At 38.9% G+C, this 21,853-nt stretch overlaps 2 protein-coding genes across 4 annotated transcripts in view; one reads left to right on the top strand and one right to left on the bottom strand.

Annotated features, from left to right (window-relative positions):
* Positions 1 to 21,853, bottom strand: part of WAPL (WAPL cohesin release factor) — a 141,503-nt gene that overhangs the window by 108,851 nt on the left and 10,799 nt on the right. The window lies entirely within an intron of this gene.
* The window catches only part of OPN4 (opsin 4), a 32,067-nt gene that overhangs the window by 7,324 nt on the left and 2,890 nt on the right, over positions 1 to 21,853 (top strand). Inside the window, exons 4-13 of one of the 2 annotated variants that reach the window (XM_051617183.1) lie at positions 4,976 to 5,118; positions 7,039 to 7,172; positions 8,319 to 8,522; positions 10,349 to 10,520; positions 11,400 to 11,564; positions 13,760 to 13,867; positions 15,606 to 15,729; positions 16,463 to 16,615; positions 17,152 to 17,220; positions 18,508 to 20,556. In XM_051617183.1, coding sequence (XP_051473143.1) covers positions 4,976 to 5,118; positions 7,039 to 7,172; positions 8,319 to 8,522; positions 10,349 to 10,520; positions 11,400 to 11,564; positions 13,760 to 13,867; positions 15,606 to 15,729; positions 16,463 to 16,615; positions 17,152 to 17,220; positions 18,508 to 18,594 — 1,359 coding nt within the window. In that variant the 3' untranslated portion in view covers positions 18,595 to 20,556. Of the gene's footprint in view, positions 1 to 4,975; positions 5,119 to 7,038; positions 7,173 to 8,318; positions 8,523 to 10,348; positions 10,521 to 11,399; positions 11,565 to 13,759; positions 13,868 to 15,605; positions 15,730 to 16,462; positions 16,616 to 17,151; positions 17,221 to 18,507; positions 20,557 to 21,853 lie in introns of those variants that run through there. The other variant, XM_051617185.1, reaches the window with a different exon arrangement.

Below are 21,853 nucleotides of genomic sequence, written 5' to 3'. Positions count from 1 at the left end.
TATATACAAATATCTTTCTCATACTATGGGTGAGGGGAGGGTTGGACTTTCAAAAATGGTATGTTTTCTAGTAGAAGTTACTCAGAGGTAAGCTTGTTTGGTTCCTTTTGGGTTTTTTAATCAATTACAAAGTAACTGTTTAGGAAAACATGTATAACAAACAGCTTCCCAAAAAGCATCTCAAGTTTGTCAGTGTTGGTCAAGTTTACAGAATGATAACTGAAAACATGGTTAGTTCTGTTTTAGCTGTTTTGTTGTAGACAGTAGATAAGCATTCCTTTAGGGAGTACTATGACCATTTTAAGAAGGCACACTGCACTAAACCTAGCTGTTTCCCTCTATTCTAGAGTTTCCACAAAGACAGTAAAACCTGCTGGAAGGAAATACACTAATGTAGAGCTTCTTGCCACTGACTGTTGAGGCAAATGATAGAGTAGGATTTAGAAATGGATTACACCTATATATGAAGGATAAAAATATCCTCTGTTAAGATTATCCTTTCAAAGGGATAATAACCCCCTCTTCAGGGCACAGACCAACTGCTAAGACTCTTTACTGAAAATGAAAATCCTACAGCACTCTTCACTGTGCATGTTTCACAGCTCTGTGAAACAACCAGATATGGCTAAAGGCAGGGTAGTATTTTATTAGGTATGCTGTTCTGAATCAGTAGGGCACTTCCCAAGTTTCTTACCACATCAAATCTATCCATCTGATTCTGCAAAACTCTAGTGTAAATAATGACATACCTATCAAATTAAAAACATTATTTTACAGTTCTAGCAGAAGGCCAGTTTTCATATAAACAAACAGTAGTCTAAAACCTGCTTTTAACGTTGACTAAAATGCTGTCCTTGGCTAGGACAGCATGTTCTCCAACTCATCCTCAATCCCTACTGTCTAGGTCTTGCACTTGGGCCACAACAACCCCAGGCAATCCTACAAGCCTGGGGAAGAGTGGCTGGAAAGCTGTCCACCAGAAAAGGACCTGGGAGTGTTGGTTGACAGCTGGCTGAATATGAGCCAGCAGTGTGCCCAGGTGGCCAAGAAGGCCAATGTCATCCTGGTCTGTATTAGAAATAGTGTGGCAAGCAGGGCCAGGGAGGTGATCATCCCTCTGTACTTGGCATTGGTGAGGTCACACCTCAAATACTGTGTCCAGTTTTGGGCACCTCAATACAAGAAAGACATTGAGGTGATAGAGTGTGTCCAAAGAAAGGCAATGAAGATGGTAAAGGGCCTTTAGAACAAGTCTTATGAGGAGCAGCTGAGGGAACTGGGGCTCTTTAGTGTGAAGAAAAGGAGGCTGAGGGGAGACCTCATTGCCCTCTACAACTACCTGAAAGGATGTTGTAAAGAGGCAGTTGCTGGTCTCTACTCACAAGTAACTGGTGATAGAACAAGAGGAAATGGCCCCAAGCTGCACCAGGGCAGGTTTAGACTAGATATTAGGAAGAACTTTTTCACTGAAAAGGTTGTCTGACATTGGAACAGGTTGCCCAGGGAGGTGGTTGAGTCACCATCCCTGGATGTGTTTAAAAGTCATCTAGATGTGGTGCTTGGGAATGTGGCTTGGTGCTGGATTTGGTAGAGTAGGGTTAATGGTTGGACTAGATGATTGTGAAGGTCTTTTCCAACCTAAGTGATTTTATGGCAAGAAATTCTGTTACATTACAGTTACTATCTTGAAGTCTGTGTGGTGATACTGCTTGGGGGAGAAATAATGAAGTGCTGGTTTTGCCTGTTCATTTTCCTTCATTACAAGGTGTTTATAGAAAGAAGACTCAACAGAAAAGCAGGCAGTGATGCTATGTATTATCAATGCAATAGAAATAGTTGTTCAAGAGTATTCTCAAAGGACAACTGCTACAGCAGGGATTGCAACAGTGGATTTTAATTCTCACCTGCCAACTAAGTACTCATACTGTGAGGCTGTCAACAGGAGACAGAGACTAAACAAGGCTCATCTGCTGGAGAAACAGAATAGAGAAAAGCTTTGGGAATTGTCTGGTTTCTTGATTATCCTGTCCTTTCTTTTGACATATGATTTCTGTATAAGATGTAGACCTGAACTTGATACAGGCATGTGTTTTCATCTTCTAGTAAGGAAGCTCTATATAAGCAACTTAATGATGATTTTTAAGTGCTTGGGCCTGATCTATTGCCTTGTTGGTCAACAAGTACCTTTTACTGACTTAAGCTTTTAATCAGATCTGTATTTCCAATAAAAACAGTGAAGTTACTTTTTAAATAATTGACTTTTTCCCCTGAGAGAAAAGCTAGTTGGCCCCTCTGGTCCCAGGCCTACAGGAAGTCCACAAAAAATTGTGAATTTATTCCTTTTTGTCACAGACATTTATTTGGGCCATATGTTTAGTATTTTTAATTTCCTATCACTGCTCCAGTATAAATATTACTCTTTTTTTTTCTTTCTTTTCACAGTGGACATTTTCACCAACTCTGAACTTGTTTAATTCCTGAATAAGTAATTTTAAAGTTGTCTTCTGCCCTTTAACCTTTTCTCTCTGGTGATTTTTCTGTATATTCATCTTTTACATTTTTCCTTATTATTCCTCCATAAATTTAATTCAAATTAAGGCTATTTTAATCTGTTTTTTGTAGCCAAAAAATGAACTCCTTTAGTCACTTCATTTCTGTTACATTGATCCAGTTCTGATTAACTGGATAGCTACAGGGAAAAACATTGGAGATTTCCATTCTCCATTCATCCCCAGATCATCATTAACATTCTAGAACAGCACTTTAAAAATGTTCTAACAGGTTATGAAGGGGAAAAAAAACAAAACCAAAATCCACAACAACAGGAAACCAAAGAATACCTGATCTCATTTATTTAAAACATTATTCTCTCAGATTCTGTCTCTCCACTTGCTATTGGTGTGGAATTCTTTTATTTTAGTGGTAGTGTGTTAAGCACAGCAATTTCTACCTAGGCAAGATGCCCACTGATATTGACAATGTGACAACAACTTACACTTTGCTGCAGGAACCTGGGCAATAAATGCCATGATACTGTCATTCAGATAGTTTATCAACCTTAACATTTTGCTCCAACAGCTAGGGCTGCAAATTCTCTCTCTAAGTTCAGGGTATTTGTCCAGCATTTCATTGCTGCTACAGTAGGAGCCCAGGGAGTGCACTAGTTATTGAGGATTGCTGTGGGCAGGCCCTCGGCACACAAGCAGAGACAGTCTCTTCCAGAATTCCAAACATTTCTGGGGTTCACCTCTTGCTACTGGCACATTGGTTTTAAATACACACTGTCTCTAATAACTTCAACCTAATATCACAGATGTATTCAGAAATGTCTGCCTCTATTGTCTGAAAATACCCATTTCCTTTGTTAACTGGGGTGTTGTCAAAGGCATTTCTGAGATGCACTCTAATGGTGAATGCTGACTACTAACAGAACTGTAGCATACAAGGGAGAACTTGACAACTACTTGTCTGCACCTTGCTCCTTTCCTATTAGCAACTTTCATTTTCTTGGGAAGGTGCGACTGCCTATGACAGCTGTACCACCACCTGCCAGTACTTGTGATTGGAAAGAACGTATCCAGCCTCATAGTACTATTTAAGCTAGGTATAGGCAATTCCCCTGTCCTGACCCTAGACCACTGCCAAGTTGACAGTATTCACAGTAGGCAGGCTACAAATGATTCAAAATATTCCCTGGACTTCTGTCAACCCTGCTGTGATTTTCATAGCTCAGTAGCCAAGGAATGCCATGGCTGCAGCTTGCAGGATTGAGCTATGAGCACTGATCACGGAATGCCATTCCTGAATGAGTGCCACCCTTGATGGGAAAAGCCTGGCTATGCAGAAGAGACAGAATCTGTCAGTGCTAATGAAGGGCTTCATATTTTTCATTACTCCATTAGCTGGTTACAGCTGATGCCAAGACATGTTTAGGACACTGGCAGTTGCACAGAGGTGAGTGTTAAGTCTCCTTGCCTGAGCTTATATCAAAAGGGAGCAGACCAGTAATGGTGTGGACAGCTGTTCTCTTCAATTTCTATGAGGTCATCCTGATTCTTGGGTGCAGACTTAGTCTTTTCTTCATCAGTAATCTGAGCTCACTTGGCCTAAAATGTGTTTGTGGCTCCTGACACAACTCAATAATGTATTCAGCTTATTATTTAAAATGCTGTAGTCTTCAGATGCGGCCACTGAATTTTGCTACGAGTTACTAGTTGACTAAGACACAAATGCTTTTATCAAGTGCTTTATCACATGCTTCACAGAGAGCAAAATACCTTCATTCAGTGCAGAGAGAAAATAGAACTGTCATGAAAACCAGACATAAGTTATAAAGGACTTGCGGTTTAGCTTTTCTGATATTTAATTTTGTTTCCAAAAGACTCTTGTTCAATCCTGCCAGGCTTTTGGTTAACAAAGCTTAAGGGCAGCTTGCGATTCAGTGTTATTCAGTAGGAGATATTTAATAGCCATGCTACTAAAGGAATAAATCCATGTTTACCTATAAAAGATAATTTCTCCTTAGTTAGAGAAGTCTAGCCAGAGATGTCAGAGGACAACAGAAATCACACTGCACCAGTACAGAAACTTTCCTAAAATGAAAACTACAAAAAAATGTGCTTGTTAAATATTGCATTACTTACTGTCAGACGCAATGAAAGGAGTCCTTTCTTGTCTCTTTTTCTTCTCTATACCCTTATCTTTCTTTTGGGAGAGAACAGATTGGTTTTCTTCACCAAAATTCTGAATCAACAGTAAACACAAACTACCCTTGGCCTTCTCAGTGCTGATGGCATATATCTCCCCTGGAGATGATCAATAGTAAATGTAATTTGAAAGCAATTAGCTTATTCTGACTTTTTCCCTTGTGGTCTTTTTCCATTCTTGACCACATGCTCTAGATTCTAGAGAAACACATGATAGGTTACTTAGTGAAGTCTGACAATATAACTATGACCTCTTGTTTACTCCACAGAGGATGACAGTGCAAGATGTTCCTGGTGCCTTTCCTACAGTGGATGTCCCAGACCATGCTCATTATACAATTGGAGTAGTCGTTCTTACAGTGGGAATCACAGGAACTCTGGGTAATTTCCTGGTCATCTATGCTTTTTGCAGGTATCTTCCTTTTGAATGTTTTTTAAATACTCAGATTCATGAACTGTAACAGTACCTTGACTGGGGTCTGCAAATGCAGCACAGACATACATTCAGAGTACTAAGCAGACAGTAAAATGCACCAAGAGATATTGTTGTAGAAAAAAAAAGTGGTGACCTACCACTTCCTTCTGACTTCCTCCCATGAACCAGAGCCATAGTAAAATACTTAGCAATAGTGCAAAGAATTACCCAGATACATTAAGCAATAGGAAAGCAGAAACCTCCCAGTGAATTTTTTTTCTACTGGCTTAACTATGTCCCTGCTGGACTTGGATGTTTTGTACCTGTGTCTCCCTGTGTCGTCTTTATCTTAGATGTTGCCTTCCTCCTGCTGCTTACTACTCAGTTGCTTTTCCCTCTCTGTTCCTTACTGGCCATGTCTCTCGATTACACATTTTCTGACACTTGGCTTATTTCCTTTTAAGTAAAGCCACATCCCAAATTTTATATTGAAGGAAATCAGACCTCTGTCAACAAGACAATATTTTCACCATTCCTGTTCACTCATCCTGTTTGTTTTGTCACATTGACACATAGCATTGTCATGATATCCAGGCCAGTGAGCTTCTACTTCATGATTGGTCTTTTTAGGCACTAATGTAATAAACAAAAATAACAGCAATTACATCGTAATTTGGCTTTGTTAACTTAAATCACTGGAGTGCATAAAAAGAGTCATCTGGGTCTTATACGTGTATTTATGTGGTGCATTAAACAGTAGGTTTCAGCAAGTGCATTTAGAGTAAATATGAACTATTAAGTGTGAATGACATGGCTGTAAGAACAGAAAAGGTTCTGGCATGCAGACAAGCTATGTGAGGATGAAGTACATAAACTAGCTTAGCTCTTCAGCTGGTCCCATACAGGAAATCTAGTCATGGCAGTGGCAGTCCCACTGGAGGGCACGGCTTCATTTGAAGATGTTATGAAGACAAAAAGAGATACTGATAGCAAAGTAATGAGTACATCACAAGTTGGGGAATGTATCAGGTGCCTACAAAGCAATCTCAAGTAATGGCAAACTGTAAGATAGTTGGCTGCCTGAAACAGAACTATGTTCAGGAACTTTATAGAGTACTGAATCAATAGAAGAGACCCATATGCATCTACTAGTAATATGTCCTTGCTCCTAAATTGACAGATAGGGGACAGCAGTTCTAGTGACTGATTCTGAATCAGTGCAAAGAGCCCACCATCTATTCTGCTATTTTTCAATTGTGTCTAAGACTGAAAATTTGAGAAAGGAGCTAAACAGTTACAGAATCCCAAACTAAGGAGTTCTCAGTTGAGCTTTTATGTGTACCCTTTAAAAAACTGTAGTATAATGCCATGAATAACATACACAGGCAGGATACACTGAAGGCTGGCAATTGTTCTCTTTAAATTCAGGGTCTGGGCCAGTGAAATGAGTATCACAGAGAAGAACTGATGTAAAACAAATTGCTTGGTGTGGTACATAGTGGGTTTGCTTAATCCCTGTACTTAGAAGTCACTGTTGATCTCATCAGCAGTGGAAAATGTGTTTCCCCCCCCCTGCCTACAATGCCCCAGATCCAGCAAATCCATAGAGTACATCAACTTTAATTTCCTGTTAATCATGGACATGCAGTGCACTCAGTCAGAATATTTAAAGAACAATATGATTTATCCCAATCACTGAGCTGGTTATCCAAACAATCCTCTAAAGTGAACAGTAGTATAAGGCTGTAAAACTGAGCCTTGCTCATGTCCACTTGTGATAGAAATGCGAAGCAATCCGCTCCAGCTTGCTGTGTAGTGTGCCTTGGTGTTTGTGAAGCTGTCAAGGCTCACAGGAAAGAGTAACACCATAATTAACAGAATAGCACTGTTTAGCAACATTCCTTCTGATCTTTGTAGGAGTAGGAGCCTTCAGACTCCAGCCAACGTATTCATCATCAATCTAGCTGTTAGTGACTTCCTGATGTCCGTTACACAGTCTCCAGTTTTTTTCGCCAACAGCCTCCACAAACGATGGATTTTTGGTGAGAAAGGTTTGTATATACTCTTTCTCAGATACCACTAAGTATGTTCTTACCATAGTAACAGTTAATCTATTTATTATCCTCAGGTACCCTTACAACTGTTGAGAAAAACTCTCAACATTTTTCCCATGTTGAGACAAACATTTCTTTGAAGACTTACGTGTGTGCAATCAATACATTCCCACCAAGAAGAGGAAATTACACACATGAGACAGATACAAAGGTGACATTGGCAAACTGAGGCACAGGACAAGTCTCTTTGCCAGCATTCCTCCCCAGTCACCTCATAACTTAGTTACTGGCAGAGTCCTATGACAAAGAAGCACCACATCTCAACACAACAGCTTAAAATATCTTCCAAATAGCTTGCTCTGGGACTTGCATCTGGCAAAGTGAGGGAAAGAAAGCCTTGGAAAACTGAGTTTTCACAACAAAAAAAACTTGTGTGCAATAACAATATGTAGAATGAAGGTGCTTTCATTCTTCCTATATAAGTGTAGTAAGAGGAAGACTAGTCTTTGCCTCTTGAACAGGTATTGACAGAGAGGAAGGTCAGAGAACTAATGTTGCCACTTTGATCTCTGATGACCAAAAGCAATTTTTTTTTTTTTAGTTCCAGGAGGTGTTCATTTGCATACATGTTAAAACAAAACCACCAAACAAACCCCTGCTTTCAAGCATTAGGATTTTTTAATAATTAATATCACTCATTAATTTATTTATAGTCTGCATATTTACTTCAGTTATGCTGACTTGATATGTAAATGGTTCCATGATATCACAGTAGCTATAACCCACTGTTAAGCAAAACAGCTGTTTCTACAGGAGCTGCGGTAAAACTGGAGTTAAACAAGATATTAATGGACCACTGAAATGATCCCACTAGAAACATCAGAAATCAATGAGTGAAAATAAGTATCACTGTCTCCAGCAATTCAAGCAAACAAAATCTTTGAAGTTTATCTCCATGGATAATGTAATTAGCAAGACAGACAGTAGCTTTGAAATAGCATTACCACTGCAGAAAAACTGAAGTTCCACTGTTTTACAAATTCCAGAAGACATTAGTTCACAAGAAACAGACTTGAACTCTCTAGATATGAATTAGCCTGGGTAGATTAATTTCACTGCTACTTCTGTCATCTTCATTGAAAGGCTGTGAGCTGTATGCCTTCTGCGGAGCTCTTTTTGGCATTACATCCATGATTACTTTGATGGTGATTGCCTTGGACAGATATTTTGTCATCACAAAACCTCTGGCTTCTGTTGGTGTGACGTCTAAGAAGAAGGCCCTAATAATCCTGGTAGGCATCTGGCTGTACTCACTGGCTTGGAGCCTCCCGCCCTTCTTTGGATGGAGTAAGTGAAATGCAATAAAAGTGGGTTGTTATTTTTCCCCTCACAGCATTGGATTCAAGGCCAGTTACAAGTATAGAAGAGGGATGAATTAATGGCTTGCATATTGGGCTTGAATAAATAAATTTTAAGAAAACTGATAAAATACATATTGAAACTGAAGAACTCTAATTAAAAAAAAAAAGCTCCAGTGTGCATTGGAGCATCTTACATGACAATGGTATTTTCCCTCAAGCTCTCTTTTTTATGGAATAAAGAACAGTAGATAAAATCAAGGTCAAATATTATAAAGGATGCACCTGCTTCTTATCCCACACTTCTGTTCAACAATATAAAAAGGAAACAAAAGTATTTGTGGTTTTTCTGATCACTTTTTTCCTCCCCAATGGTGCTATGTAAGATAGTTGCATCAATCTAAATTTATTTATTCATGTAAAAGAGGAACAAAGTCTGAGCATTTTGTGGTAGTACATCTTCAGTAAGTCCTGACTGTTCTAGATGGGCAAATTGCACCAGGTGTTGGTCATATTCTCCATTCAGCCATTGGTATCTTCACTATTTAGTAACAAAAACTAATTTGCTTTTGTAAATGTGAATTCTGTGTCTACAAATTAGAACACACATACACCATCTTGTTGCTTGCAATTTGTAACAAAGAGTTGCTCTTCCTCATTTGAATCTGCCTCACTACCACTAATTTGTTTCCTGTGAGTCACCAGTTTGAGTCAGAAAGTTAGAATGAACTCATCATTCAAAACCCCAGTCCATTATTGAGCTCCCTAATTCCAGAAGAGAATGTGTCAGCTCAGCTGAGGTGAGAATATAGCAATGTTGGATTTTCACAAAGGATGCTGTAACCAACTCAGTTGTTGAATAGAATTTCAGCAGATATTTGTTACTGTCTTCTTCTTGTCATTCTGGTCCCACATAAGCATGAAGCATGTTTAAGCAGGCAAACTGCAATAGTGGAGAAACAACTTTTAGTTGAATGTGGAGCTGTTAGAACAACACAATGACAACATGGTCTTAGAGTCTATATTCTCAATTGGAGAAGGTGAAATAATTGCTCAAAGGGTGTTGTTATCTTACAATTAGATTCTAATAGTATCCAGAGTATTAACTCTCATATGGTAATTAGATGCATCTGAGCACATCTGGTGCAATTTTTTTAAGAGATCAACAGAAAATATCACTGTGAGCAGTAAAATTTAAAATACTAAGGGAAAAAGACACTGCTGTTGACAATTTCTTTACTTAACAGTTTGACATAGTTCCTTTAAGAAAATTATATTTTGTCAGGCAGATAATTATGTACATATGATTTTCTCCACTCGTATTCAACTTTATATCACAACAAACATAATTTTATCTGCACAATAAACGTCTCTTTTGCACAGCAAATGTCTCTTATCTGCACATGCTTAAGAAGGGGTAGCCATAGCAATCAGTTTCATGCAACTCCCTTGGAAGACAGGGATTTCACAGGAAATGGAGCTATTTAAACACAATACAGGTCTGATCAAAGACCTATGTGAGGTATTTTGAGAGATGCTCTTTGACTGTGTTGAGCTTTAAACAATATTGAAGAACTGATACAAAATTATAGTTTTCCAATCTGAAGCCTTAGGCAGCTAAACATAAATGCTACAGGGCAACAGAGTAAAAGAAAAAAAAAGAGGTGTTTCAAATGAAAAAATGTGTATCCTTTTAAACTCTTTTTTCCTGTAATAGAATAGGACTATTCCTTATTCTGAGCACCTTTCTCTAATTTCTGCACTCAGAATAAGAATAATTTCATGGCTTATTCCTTCTCCTGTTTTTATTTCTAGGTGCATATGTCCCCGAGGGTCTGCTGACTTCCTGCTCCTGGGACTACACAACTTTCACACCATCAGTCCGTGCCTACACGATGCTGCTTTTCTGCTTCGTCTTTTTCATCCCTTTGATTGCTATCATATACAGCTATGTCTTTATATTTGAGGCTATCAAGAAGGCCAACAAGTAAGTAGTCTTTAAGTCTCTATCCTTCTGTTTAAGTGACTGTTTGGTTTAGGTTTTTTTTAAAACAAAGACTAGCAGAAGAAAATCAGGAAGTTTTTCCTTATTAATTTGTATGCACAACTGAGGAAACCAAACAAGATGTCTTTTTACAGTCAACACGATAAGATGTATGATCCCTAGAGGAGTGATTAGTCAATTTAAGCTAGAGCTGTTCAGTATATTGTCTAATGACATGGAAAAAGGTATGAGTAGAAGCAAGAGAAATCTTTAGGATGAGAAAGGGCTACAGAAATTAACCAACCACAAGCAATACTAAGGGGACATCAGAGACACCTAACAACACTGTATCAACAACTATTCCATGGAAAAATAGATGGAATTGAAGTACAAATTACATGTTCGACGAAGGCAAAAAAAAAGATAAAACATTTAATCACAGGTCTCTGAAACAAAAACTATTGTTGTAAAAATAAAGGTCTATGCCTGCCATTACATTTATTACCTATAGGTATCTGTTCAGTAGAATTCAGGATGTCTAGCCACATAGCTTAGAAGTCCAGAGTGAAAGTAAGGTAGTACAGGGAAGCCAAGACTTCTCTAACTGTATTCAATACAGCATTCTTCAGGTGGCTTGAATACCTGATTTGTGGAAATTCTTCTGATATGGGACTGTTTTCTTCACTGAAGTGCATGTGAATTTTGCCATTGATTAGTGCAACAAAAGTGCATTGAATTGTGAAGGACTGGTCACATGGCTACATTCACACACTTAAAAGTGGATGACTTTCAGCTGTAAGAGTAATTATTGCCCCTTTATATGAAGCTGTTTACTGAATTCCATACCTCCTTGTTTTGCTGTTGTATGCTTATTTCCCTTAGATCTATTCAGACATTTGGATCCAAACATGGAAATAAAGAGTTCCAGAAACAGTATCAGAGGATGAAAAATGAGTGGAAGATGGCCAAAATTGCACTGATTGTCATCTTACTCTATGTCATTTCCTGGTCACCATACTCTGTTGTTGCCCTGGTGGCTTTTGCTGGGTAATTATGAATGTATCAGCAAATGAACACTCAATTAAAGCAAAAAGTGTGAAATTGTAAGACAGATGAAAGTCAAAGCTACCTGTCAGGTTTAATGCCTGAAGTGTATCCAAAATATTAATATATTTAGGAGTGACATTTAACAAATAAGCCACATGCTGACTGTGATTTTTTTCTTAGTTTGACTTTGAAAAAAGAAAAAGAAAAAGAGCACAGGAAGTTATTACTGGCAACATAACTTTACTGTGCTGCTAATTTCTGAATGCAGAATCTCTATGCTAAGATACTTGAACTATCTAAACTTTATTTAGCATCAAAATGCTATAAGGGCCCCAAAGAGATCCACTGAGGGATTGATTATATTTTCTTTCTCCACTTCTTTTAGTAACAGAAGTCTTTTAATTTTCTGGTGTTACATCAAACAGCTGAAATTCCTTACATGTATAAGGAAGCTGAAAATTAGTACATACTTGCATCAGGGAGCTTTTTGATGATGGATATAAAAAATCATAAATGCAAATCATCTAAACATATTCTGTATTTAATTGTCAGTATTTTATACAGTAACTTCAAGAAAAGCATGATACTATTAGTATAGTATCTGTACATAGCTTGACACCAGACAATAGCTGATACAATCCAGGTACAACTAATAGATCGGGAGTCTTGATGCCTTGGCTGTATGTGGATATTTCTCCTAGGTTAACATGTGAGTCTTCCTGTTTAGCCTTTGTAAAATGGATGTGACTATCTACTTCCTCAAGAGGAAGACTCCTATTTGCTGGGAGTGGTTAGCTTAAACAAAAGCTTTTGATGCTGTTTGTTTCCCTTAGCTGAACCCTCCATCAGTCTTACCAAAGCACCCTCTCATCTCAGGGTCAAAAATTCCTTTCCAGTAGGGTCACACTGTTATGTGTTCTCCAGACTCTGTAAGGAATTGCACCTCTAACCAATGTTTTACAAGTATGATTAGAAGAAACTATGTTAAAAACTGTATATGGAGAACACGCTACTTGGACAATTCTTATCAGAGAAAAGTTATAAATTAGAGGTGAAATAGCATCTCAACATTCAGGGAACTGACAAAATTATTCCTGTATTACCACCTCATCATGGAGCATAAATAGTCTCATAGTATGATTAAAATTTACCTCATCAGGGAGATGAGTTGCAACCTACTTATACAATTGTCTTTATTGTTTCTGTGTAGCACTTACATGAGAAACCTGCTTCTGAGAGAGGATTGAGTGGAAAATCGGTTTTTTCCCATAATGTTATAGAAATATAAGGCTAATTGAAAGATGGAGCTTAGACTCTTCTCAGGAAGAAGAGCAATGACAAAGAAAGGATGTTATCCTTGAGAGGAATGTCTGACTTACTGGGCCATATCACTCAGAATGATTTCTGCCAAAGCAGGAAGAGGTATTCATAGCCTCTAAGTAGGTGTATGGAGAATTTGCATGGTAGAAACTGCCTATGAAGTGACGTTATTTTGATCTGAGCTGTTCTGTACTCACTTTCTTATGACCAAGACTTTATGGGATACTTCAAGCTACCTACAAAAATTAACTGGCTGATAGCAGCATGGCAGCTAGACATCAACCATAATTCCTTTATCCTTTAGAGTCGCATCACCTGCATATATTAATGGTCACAGTAACACCATAAGCATAACTATAACACCTGAAAACATTTTCCTTTCACTGTTCAGTTCAGAAAAATACTTCCCCTTCACTTCTTAGTTCAGATCAGGCAAAAAACAATGTTTTAATAGCAAAATAGATTTACTGGTTATCTGCCCTTATAATGCCTCATTCTGCACACCTATTTAGTGACATTACTCATCAAGTATATCTGCTGAGTTTGAAACAGACAGTCTGATGAATGCACATTCACTTATTGAAGGTTGACTTTGTCCCTAGGGTAAACAACATGGGAATCACCACCATTCTGAGTCATAGTAGTGAAGTGCAGCAAGAGAAGCCCCAAGAAAATAATTTTTCTCAGAAATGCAATTAGGCTGCTGTTGATCTTTGCGGGCAAAGGAAGTAAAATTTGTTCTCTCACTGCTTGGGTAGAGAACTCCCCCTTTTGCTCTCTCTAGAGCACTATTAAACTATTGAGTTGTCATTGTATAACTGCATAGACTACATAGAACTCACTACTAAATACATAATGTGTTTACATTACTCTAGATATTCCCATGTCCTAACACCCTTCATTAACTCCATACCAGCTGTGATTGCCAAAGCTTCTGTCATCCACAACCCCATCATTTATGCCATCACTCACCCCAAATACAGGTAAGTTCAATCTTATAAGCTACATTTAATATAATAAAGAAAATCAGACAGTAACTTTGCTACTTTTAGAACTAGTACCTGAACTCTGCTTTACCTGATTTTTTTACCTCACTCTCCCCAGGGAAACTTCTCAATGCCATATAAATGTCATGGAATTTATACTTGGAACAAACTGCTGTGCAGGTGTTAGAGGTGTTTATAGACACTGAGCTGTACTTAGAGATTACATGATAAAAGATAGAGACCTCCCTACCTCCAAGGAAAGCACCATTCATTTTTAAACTATTTTAATGAGAGATTCAGACATTTGTCAGAGTTGCAAATATCAGTTTTTTTAATTAACCAGGCCAAAGACAGATGCAATTTATTAAGTCAATCCACCTCCTCCCTATTTTGTGCATCTTTCCCACCTTCCCCTAAGCTTTCATAGCTCAGACAGTATTTCTTCTGAGTTGTAAAATCTATGTTCATTACTATACCAAGTTCAGATGCAGGCTGTGAGATCTGATGGATGACAACAAAGCCATATATATGCTGTTGTTTCATCCTTCACAAAGACCTAGTTGGGAACTGGATAAAGAAGAGGTGGCCATGAACGTCTAAGCAGGGAAGGCTGGGAGGAAAGAGGAAAGCCAGGCTAAAGAGTTTCCTTGCACTGCATGTGAGGAAAGAAATACTGTAATATTACAGAATCACAGAACTGTCAGAGTTGGAAGGAACCTCTAGAGATCATCCAGTCCAACTCCCCTGAAAAAGCAGGATCCTCTAGTGCACATTACATGGGACTGCATCCAGGTGGGTATTGAATATCTCCAGAGAAGGAGACTCCACAACCTCCCTGGGCAGCCTGTTCCCTGTCACACTCACAGTAAAGATGTTTTTCCTCATGTTTAAATGGAACTTCCTATGTTCCAGCTTGTGCCCATTGCCCCTCATCCTGTCACAGGGAACTACTGAAAAGAGTCTAGCTCCATCCTCCCTACATCCAGCCTTTGGATTCTTGTAGGCATTAATAAGGTCTCCCCTCAGCCTTCTCTTCTCCAGGTTAAAGAGTTCCAGCACTCTCAGCCCTTCCTCATAAGGGAGATGCTCCAAACCCCCAGTCATCTTTGTTGCCCTCCACTGGACTTTCTCTAGTAGTTCCCCATCTCCCTTGAACTGGGGAGCCCAGAACTGTGACCTACTGGCCATACTGTTCCTTATGCACTCCAGGATTCCATTTGCCCTCCTTTAGGCAAGGGCACATTGCTGGCTCATGCATCATTTACTATATACCAGGACTCCCAGATCCTTCTCACACATTTTGAACAACTCTACAGATAGCTGGCAAACAGATGTTTAAGAAGACAAAATAGCTGCTTAGGGGAAAATTAAAATAATTCATTATGTGGTACTTCTGCAAGGTTCAGTTTAAAGGGACTGAAAGTTATTTTTACCCTGATCAAGCTGAAAGCAGATAAAATGTAATTTTAATAGTTCCCTTCAGTTTGAAGAGTTATACTTTAATGTCCTTATTCCTGCCAAGCGATAAATTTGAGTTCTGCAGAACACTATGAATTAGTGATCTTTGCAAGGATTATACATGAGATATTGGATATCTAGGAAACTTTTTTTGTACCCAGTAATTCTCCAGCCTATGCACCATTCATTCATCTTTCTGAATAAATGCATTGTTTGTGATGACTGAATTTTTGTGCTACTAGAAAAAATCTGACTGGTTCTACCTCTCACCCATTAGAACAGCCATTGCAACATATGTTCCTTGCCTTCGATTCCTGATGAGAGTTTCTCCTAAAGACTCAAGGTCTTTCAGCAGTTATCTCTCCTCCAGACGAGCAACAATCATCAGCCAGTCTTCTGAGGTAAGCAGGCCATTGAAAGGAAAAAGGTGACTCTTTTCTCTCTCTGACAGTGATTCAATAAGGGAGACAATTCCCATACATCCATTGTAAATTGAAAAGTTATTAGTTTCCATAGAGAGTCCTTCAAAGTGGTAGATTATTTAGATTAAATTCATTGTGGTCCTCTTTTCATGAACTCCAAGAAAGCAGTGAGACAAAGTGAAATAAGAGACAGAAGGCTGGAAAGTGTAAAAGCAGAATGTAAATCTTTGGATTCTTTATGGTTTGTGATACTGAAGGAAGAATGTTAAGGTGAAGCAACAGAAATTTTAGAAAGTAAGGGAAGCTTAGAGTCAGAGCACCCCTTGAGCCCCTTGATCATACTCCTAGGACATACTTGTCTGACCAGAGATTTGGAGTCCAGATACACACAAAAAAGAAACTGATTGTCACTAAATAATTATCTAGAGAAAGCAAGGTATAATGAAACAGTTACTGCTTTCTGAAAGTGAAGTGGGCTGTATTTGGAAACATACTAGGTTAGACATTAGGAATAAATTCTTTAGTGTGAGGGTGGTGAGTCACTGGAACAGGCTGCCTGGGGAAGTTGTGCAAGCCTCATCCCTGGAAGTGTTCAAGGCCAGGTTGGATGGGGCTCTGAGCAACCTGATCTAGTGGGAGGCATCTCTGCCCATGCAGGGGGGTTGGAACTCTAAGGAAGCTCAAGTGATTATTTTTCTTGTATTCATTTTAGGTCTGTACTGACACAGAAACGGATACCCCCAGCATGTTCTCCAGACTTGCTAGCAGACAGGTGTCCTATGAAATGGGCAAAGACACAACTCAAACTAGTGACGTAAAAGACAAACCTAAACTGAAGAGCCATGATTCTGGCATATGTGAGAAGGTAACAAACTGCATAGTATCTAAATTCTCTGACAACTGCTGGGTTAACAAATCTGCACGTTTTACCATAGGTAATCATGAAGGTTCCTGCAAGAAGATAGGGTTAACCTTTAAGTCAACACAATGAGTAATGGCTTAGAGGCCGTAAAAGGTCATCAGCTTTTTATTTCCACCCTGGTTCCTTATTCAGCTGTCTTTGTTACCTTTCTGAGAAGCAATGGCCCTGTTTTAGTGAACACAGCATCTGAATGATGTGTTGTCTTGTGTTTGGTTTTAAATGTATATTCATTAATATTTGTATTTCACTGTCCAAACTACTTGGGTCAGTCTTGCTGTTGTCTCACCCTTTCCTATCAAATGAACACATATGGTGACAGGTAAAAAACAAGGCTATCTTTAGCATATCACTACTTTTCAGTCAGTCTTCTGCTGTCTTCCTTTTTTTTCTTTTTCCTTTACTTTGCATTTCATGTATGTAAAATATCGCGACATACCCAAATGTAATTTATGTCTTTCTTACCTGTGTTCATTTTTCAGACACTTGTAGATGCTGATGACATACCCATGGTGGAATTGAATGTCACAGACCATACACCTAAACCTACTGTAAGAATTATTTTAAAATTTGGCATGGGTCTACCTAACAAAGGGAACAAAAACTAATGACAATCCCAGTCTCCGAGCACAAATTAAGGGTTTTTTTTGAGATTTAAAAATCACATGATAGTCCCAGCAGAATATAGAAAACATGACCACAAAGGGTAGTTCATTGCTGAAGCTAAGTAGAAGGAAAACTCATGTACCACAGGATTCTCCTTAAGTCCAACTTCTTCAAGGAACTTGAATATTGTCTTGAATTCACTCGGTCCCCTAATGAGGTCTGTGATTCCCTTAGTGGAGCAGGGAATCACTAATTTCATGCCATCTTTATACAAATACTATACACAGTAAGCTGAGATAGCCATTCTGATTGCTGTACCTCTGAGACAGGCATAGTCTTGTGGCAAGTACTGCTGTACAAAGTGACCTTGTTAACTATTTAATGTTCTCTGTTTTGGGTAGCACCAAACATCTAAAAAATGCAACTTCGAAGCAACATGCCATGTCACCTATTCAGTAAGATGCTGTGCTAGTGCCTTTTTCTTCTTCCATGTAACTAGGCTATGACATACATCTGTTTTACATCTGCCACATGTAAGTCAACTTGCCTTAGTTCATGACAGAGAGGGAAATAAGAGAAAACAGTTGATAGGTTAAAAGAAGTCAGTTTTATCTTTGCAGAATTAACCCAAATATAGTACAAATATTTTAAATCATCTCTTTACAGTTCCTAGTGATCCTTATGAGCTATTGGTAGCCTCATCCTAACACTCCCATTTTTTGGTCCTGAGCAAGTGACAGCTAGCATTGTTATTGTTAAAAAAATGCTAATCAATCTTTCCCTCAATTCCTGTTTTATCTTCATTCTCTAGTTTGCTATTATCACTACATTTTACATCACCTCTTGCCCCCAACAGTCCCTCTTTATGGAGGCACTCCTTACTTCATTGAATTCATAGTGTCTGAGCATATTCACAGCACTTTTGCTCATGGTCAAATGTGCTGTCATTAGCCTCGTCTTTCATGAAAGCGGGCCAGCTCTTAAGCAGCAAATGCAAAATCTGCATTTTAGTATATTAACTTGTTTAGCAGGGTTTTTTTCCATACGTTATTCATTAAAAATTAAAAAAATGTTCAGATCTACCTTTTCCTCTGCCATTTAAGTTTTGAGTTAGTCATGGGGGCCAACCAAGTGCTTATCTAAATATATGCCACATTTTCATAGATAGTGCAACCTGATCTCCTTCTAGATGTTTGTGTTTTCCATTTCTTTTAAATTCTTGCATCCTTTAGAGAGGTGAGAGCATGAATGTTATTGGACAAAAAAAGGAGAGCCTCTCCACAGATCATCTGCAGCCCAGATACCCAACATTACAATAATATACAGCAACATCCAAGGAGAGGAGCTACTTTCTGGATACAACTCTGGTTTCCTATACTCTAAGATCAACAGACAGAAGCAGAACTAGAAATCCAACAGCTAAGTGAGTGGTACGAGCCAGAATGTCACCTTAGCCGATACCTCTGGAACAGCTACAGATCAGATGAATACAGAATACCTTCCAACACTGTTCTGAAATGCTCCTACAGAAACACAACACAAGACAAGCACGGATAAAAACAAGGGGAGTAAGCTTTTCAGCATCAGAACTCTCTCCAGTGGTTCACTTCTTCATCTGAGTCACACTGTAATTTTATTATTTCTTTTTTATGCAGCTCATGAAACAATTTCTTCCACTTGCATTTTACTCTGCTCAGGTATATTCCACCACTGCATGCACTACACACCTCCTGGGATTAACTTGAGAGGAGAGGGAAATAGGAGATTCAAAACTGGCCTTTGTTAATTTAGTGTAGTTTAACTTGAAAGCTATTACAGAGCTAGAGCTGAGAGATTTGGGGAAAAAAAGTACATCACTTCCTGAAGATGATTTCTTCATTATTGTGATGTCCCTCAACCGAATGAAAATTTAATCATACAGTCAGTGCTCCTTTCTCTCATTATTGACCCTTTTTCCCTCATTTTCTTCTACAAACCAGTTAGAAGGCAATGCACTTGAGAAGTAATTTGAAGTCTTGGATCCTTATTTTAATTTCTGGGGGAAAGAGAAAGGCGATTCTGGGGAAAGAGAAAGGAATAACACTGAGAAGGTGTATGGTCCTTTCCACACTTAGCTTCATTTTCCAACAGTCACTTAAGAGACTTAACCAACTCATAGCTAACTTCACCAAAGCTATAGGAAAGTATTAGGAAACTCCTTCCGTCTTTCCTTTGGTGAGCTTCATGAGATGAGTGCAGAATTCAAAGCAATGAAATGTCTTTTGGGTAAGTCAACACATCTGCCATCTAATACTTCAAAGTGGTTTACCTTTAGATGGGCTTTTGTGAAGTAAATCATGGGACAAGAAGGATTGGTTCTCCAAAAACAGTTGTTCGAGAGATGTGTGGAATCAACACCATCCCCACTTTAGCATTTCAGTAGAAAGGAGATGGAGCTATTACAATTCCTCTCTTCACCAACCACAACCAGATATTGACTCCAGGCAGAGTACAATAATAAACTGGTAACAAATACATCTAGCAAGAAGGAGAAAGAGGGGAGAAAACATATAATCCTCTGACGGGAAGTATGTATGAAGATATTGATCAAGTCTAAGGAATTTTATTATGACTTACTGCTTAGGTTTTTACAATTATTTAAAAACATAAAGTATGTAATTGTTCCCATCCTTTGTCATGAAGACCACTCACACAAGTGAAAACTAGGAACAAGTGCTGCCTATTTCATACAGGTCACAAAAGGCTGAACCTGCCAATAGGTCAAAATTCATACATGCTGTTTCATATGTTAATAAAAAGTGCATAGTATGTATCCTAAAGAGCTAGACCCTTTGATCCTGTAATGATTTTGTTCCCAAGCAGTATTCTTGAAGACTATACTCTGCACTCTTCTGCATTCCCTTCCACTTTTAGAGGGTATAAAAAGTTCTGTGGCTAGAAAAGCCTTACGAATGCACAGCACGTTGTTCTCTATGTCCTTTGACTCCAACATGTACTAGAGATTAGTTTGTATCTATAAAAAGAACTACAGCTGCTCATGCTTGTTACTTGCAAGAGGTTTGAAAACCACATACTAATTAGGGAGAATTTATATGGGTGCACTTCAAAACTCTTACATGTACTCCCTGTGTAACTAATAGCTTTGCTTTCCCTTCACCTCTATAGAGACTACAAAAAACATTCAGGGGAAAGCGTAAAAAATTAATTTCACCTGAGTATGCCCATAAGTGATTCACACTGTAACCCCAGTGGCATCTAGAATAAATCATTATTAGTTCATATTTCATCTCATCTTAGCAGATTTATTTGCGTCCTGTATCCTCTACTTGGCAGCCATTCTTTCCGCTTTGCCATCTCTTTACACTCGTCAACACAGATGACTGCTTGGATTAAAATAATTTAGGACTGAGATTATTCATGACTTCATAAAGTCAACTGTACAGCCTGTTCTGCACTGGAGAGACACCCTGTAGTTTACCATGCATTTGGTTATGTTCCAGTGATTTGGAGGTGTGAAAGGCCTAGAGCAAAACTGAGGTGCTTCCCTTTGGCCTTTTGTGCCACAGCAGCTGTTCTAAGGGCAGGCAAAAGCTGGCAAAGGCAATAGCAAGCAGTGTCATGAGTTAACAGACTAGCTCGTCACCTCCATGGGCTCAAGCTCAAATTCAGATTTGGATCACAAGTGAAAGTACTTGGTCTGATCATCCAAGCAACTCTGCAAAACTGCTGAGCAATTGGCCACTATAGGTGGTCACATAATCACTGAATGTTAGGGGTTGGAAAGGACCTCCAAAGATCATCAAGTCCAACCCCCCTGCCAGAGCAGGACCAAAAAACCAGGGCAGATCACTCAGAAAAGCATCCAGACAGGTCTTGAAAGTCTCCAGAGAAGGAGACTCCACAACCTCTCTGGGGAGCCTCTTCCAGTGCTCTTTAACTCTCACAGAGGTGCAACTTCCTGTGCTTGTGTTTGAATGCAATGCCCCTTGTCCTATCACAGGGGACAAGTGAAAAGAGCCCTCCTGTATTTATAGACACTAATTAGATCCCCCCTCAGTATTCTTCCCTCTAGACTGAAAAGCCCCAGGTCTCTCAGCTTTTCCTCATAAGGCAAGTGTTCCAGTCCCTTAATCACCCTCATAGCCTCCCTTGGACTCTCTGAAGTAGATCCCTGTCCCTCTTGAAGTGGGGAGCCCAGAACTGGACACAATACTCAAAGTGTGTTCTCACCAGGGCCAAGTAAAAAGGTTCCAAGATCCAGTGTAATAAAAGGCTGTTGCAAGTCAAGATTAAAGTACTGCATAAGGCAGCACTCACAAGTCGCCAGTCTTTCCAATTCTCACATACTGCCGTTTTCATACTTTTGGAAACTGTTTTGCATCCACCACTAGACTAAAAAGTGTCATCATACCATGTGACATTGAGTAAATTTCCATACATCCTCAGGTAAGACAGAGTAGCAAAGAGTATTTTTCTTGAAGTCATATGCAAAACCAACCACAAGCTTGACACTCAGATATAAGCAAATGCACCTCCCATGCTTTTTGGATGTTTCTACAGCTGTTTAGGGCACAACAT

This window comes from Apus apus, chromosome 4 (genome assembly GCF_020740795.1).
Source record: "Apus apus isolate bApuApu2 chromosome 4, bApuApu2.pri.cur, whole genome shotgun sequence".
NCBI classification, from domain to species: domain Eukaryota; kingdom Metazoa; phylum Chordata; class Aves; order Apodiformes; family Apodidae; genus Apus; species Apus apus.
The sequence above is the reverse complement of the archived record's forward strand: the minus strand, read 5'-3'. Positions and strand labels throughout refer to the sequence as shown.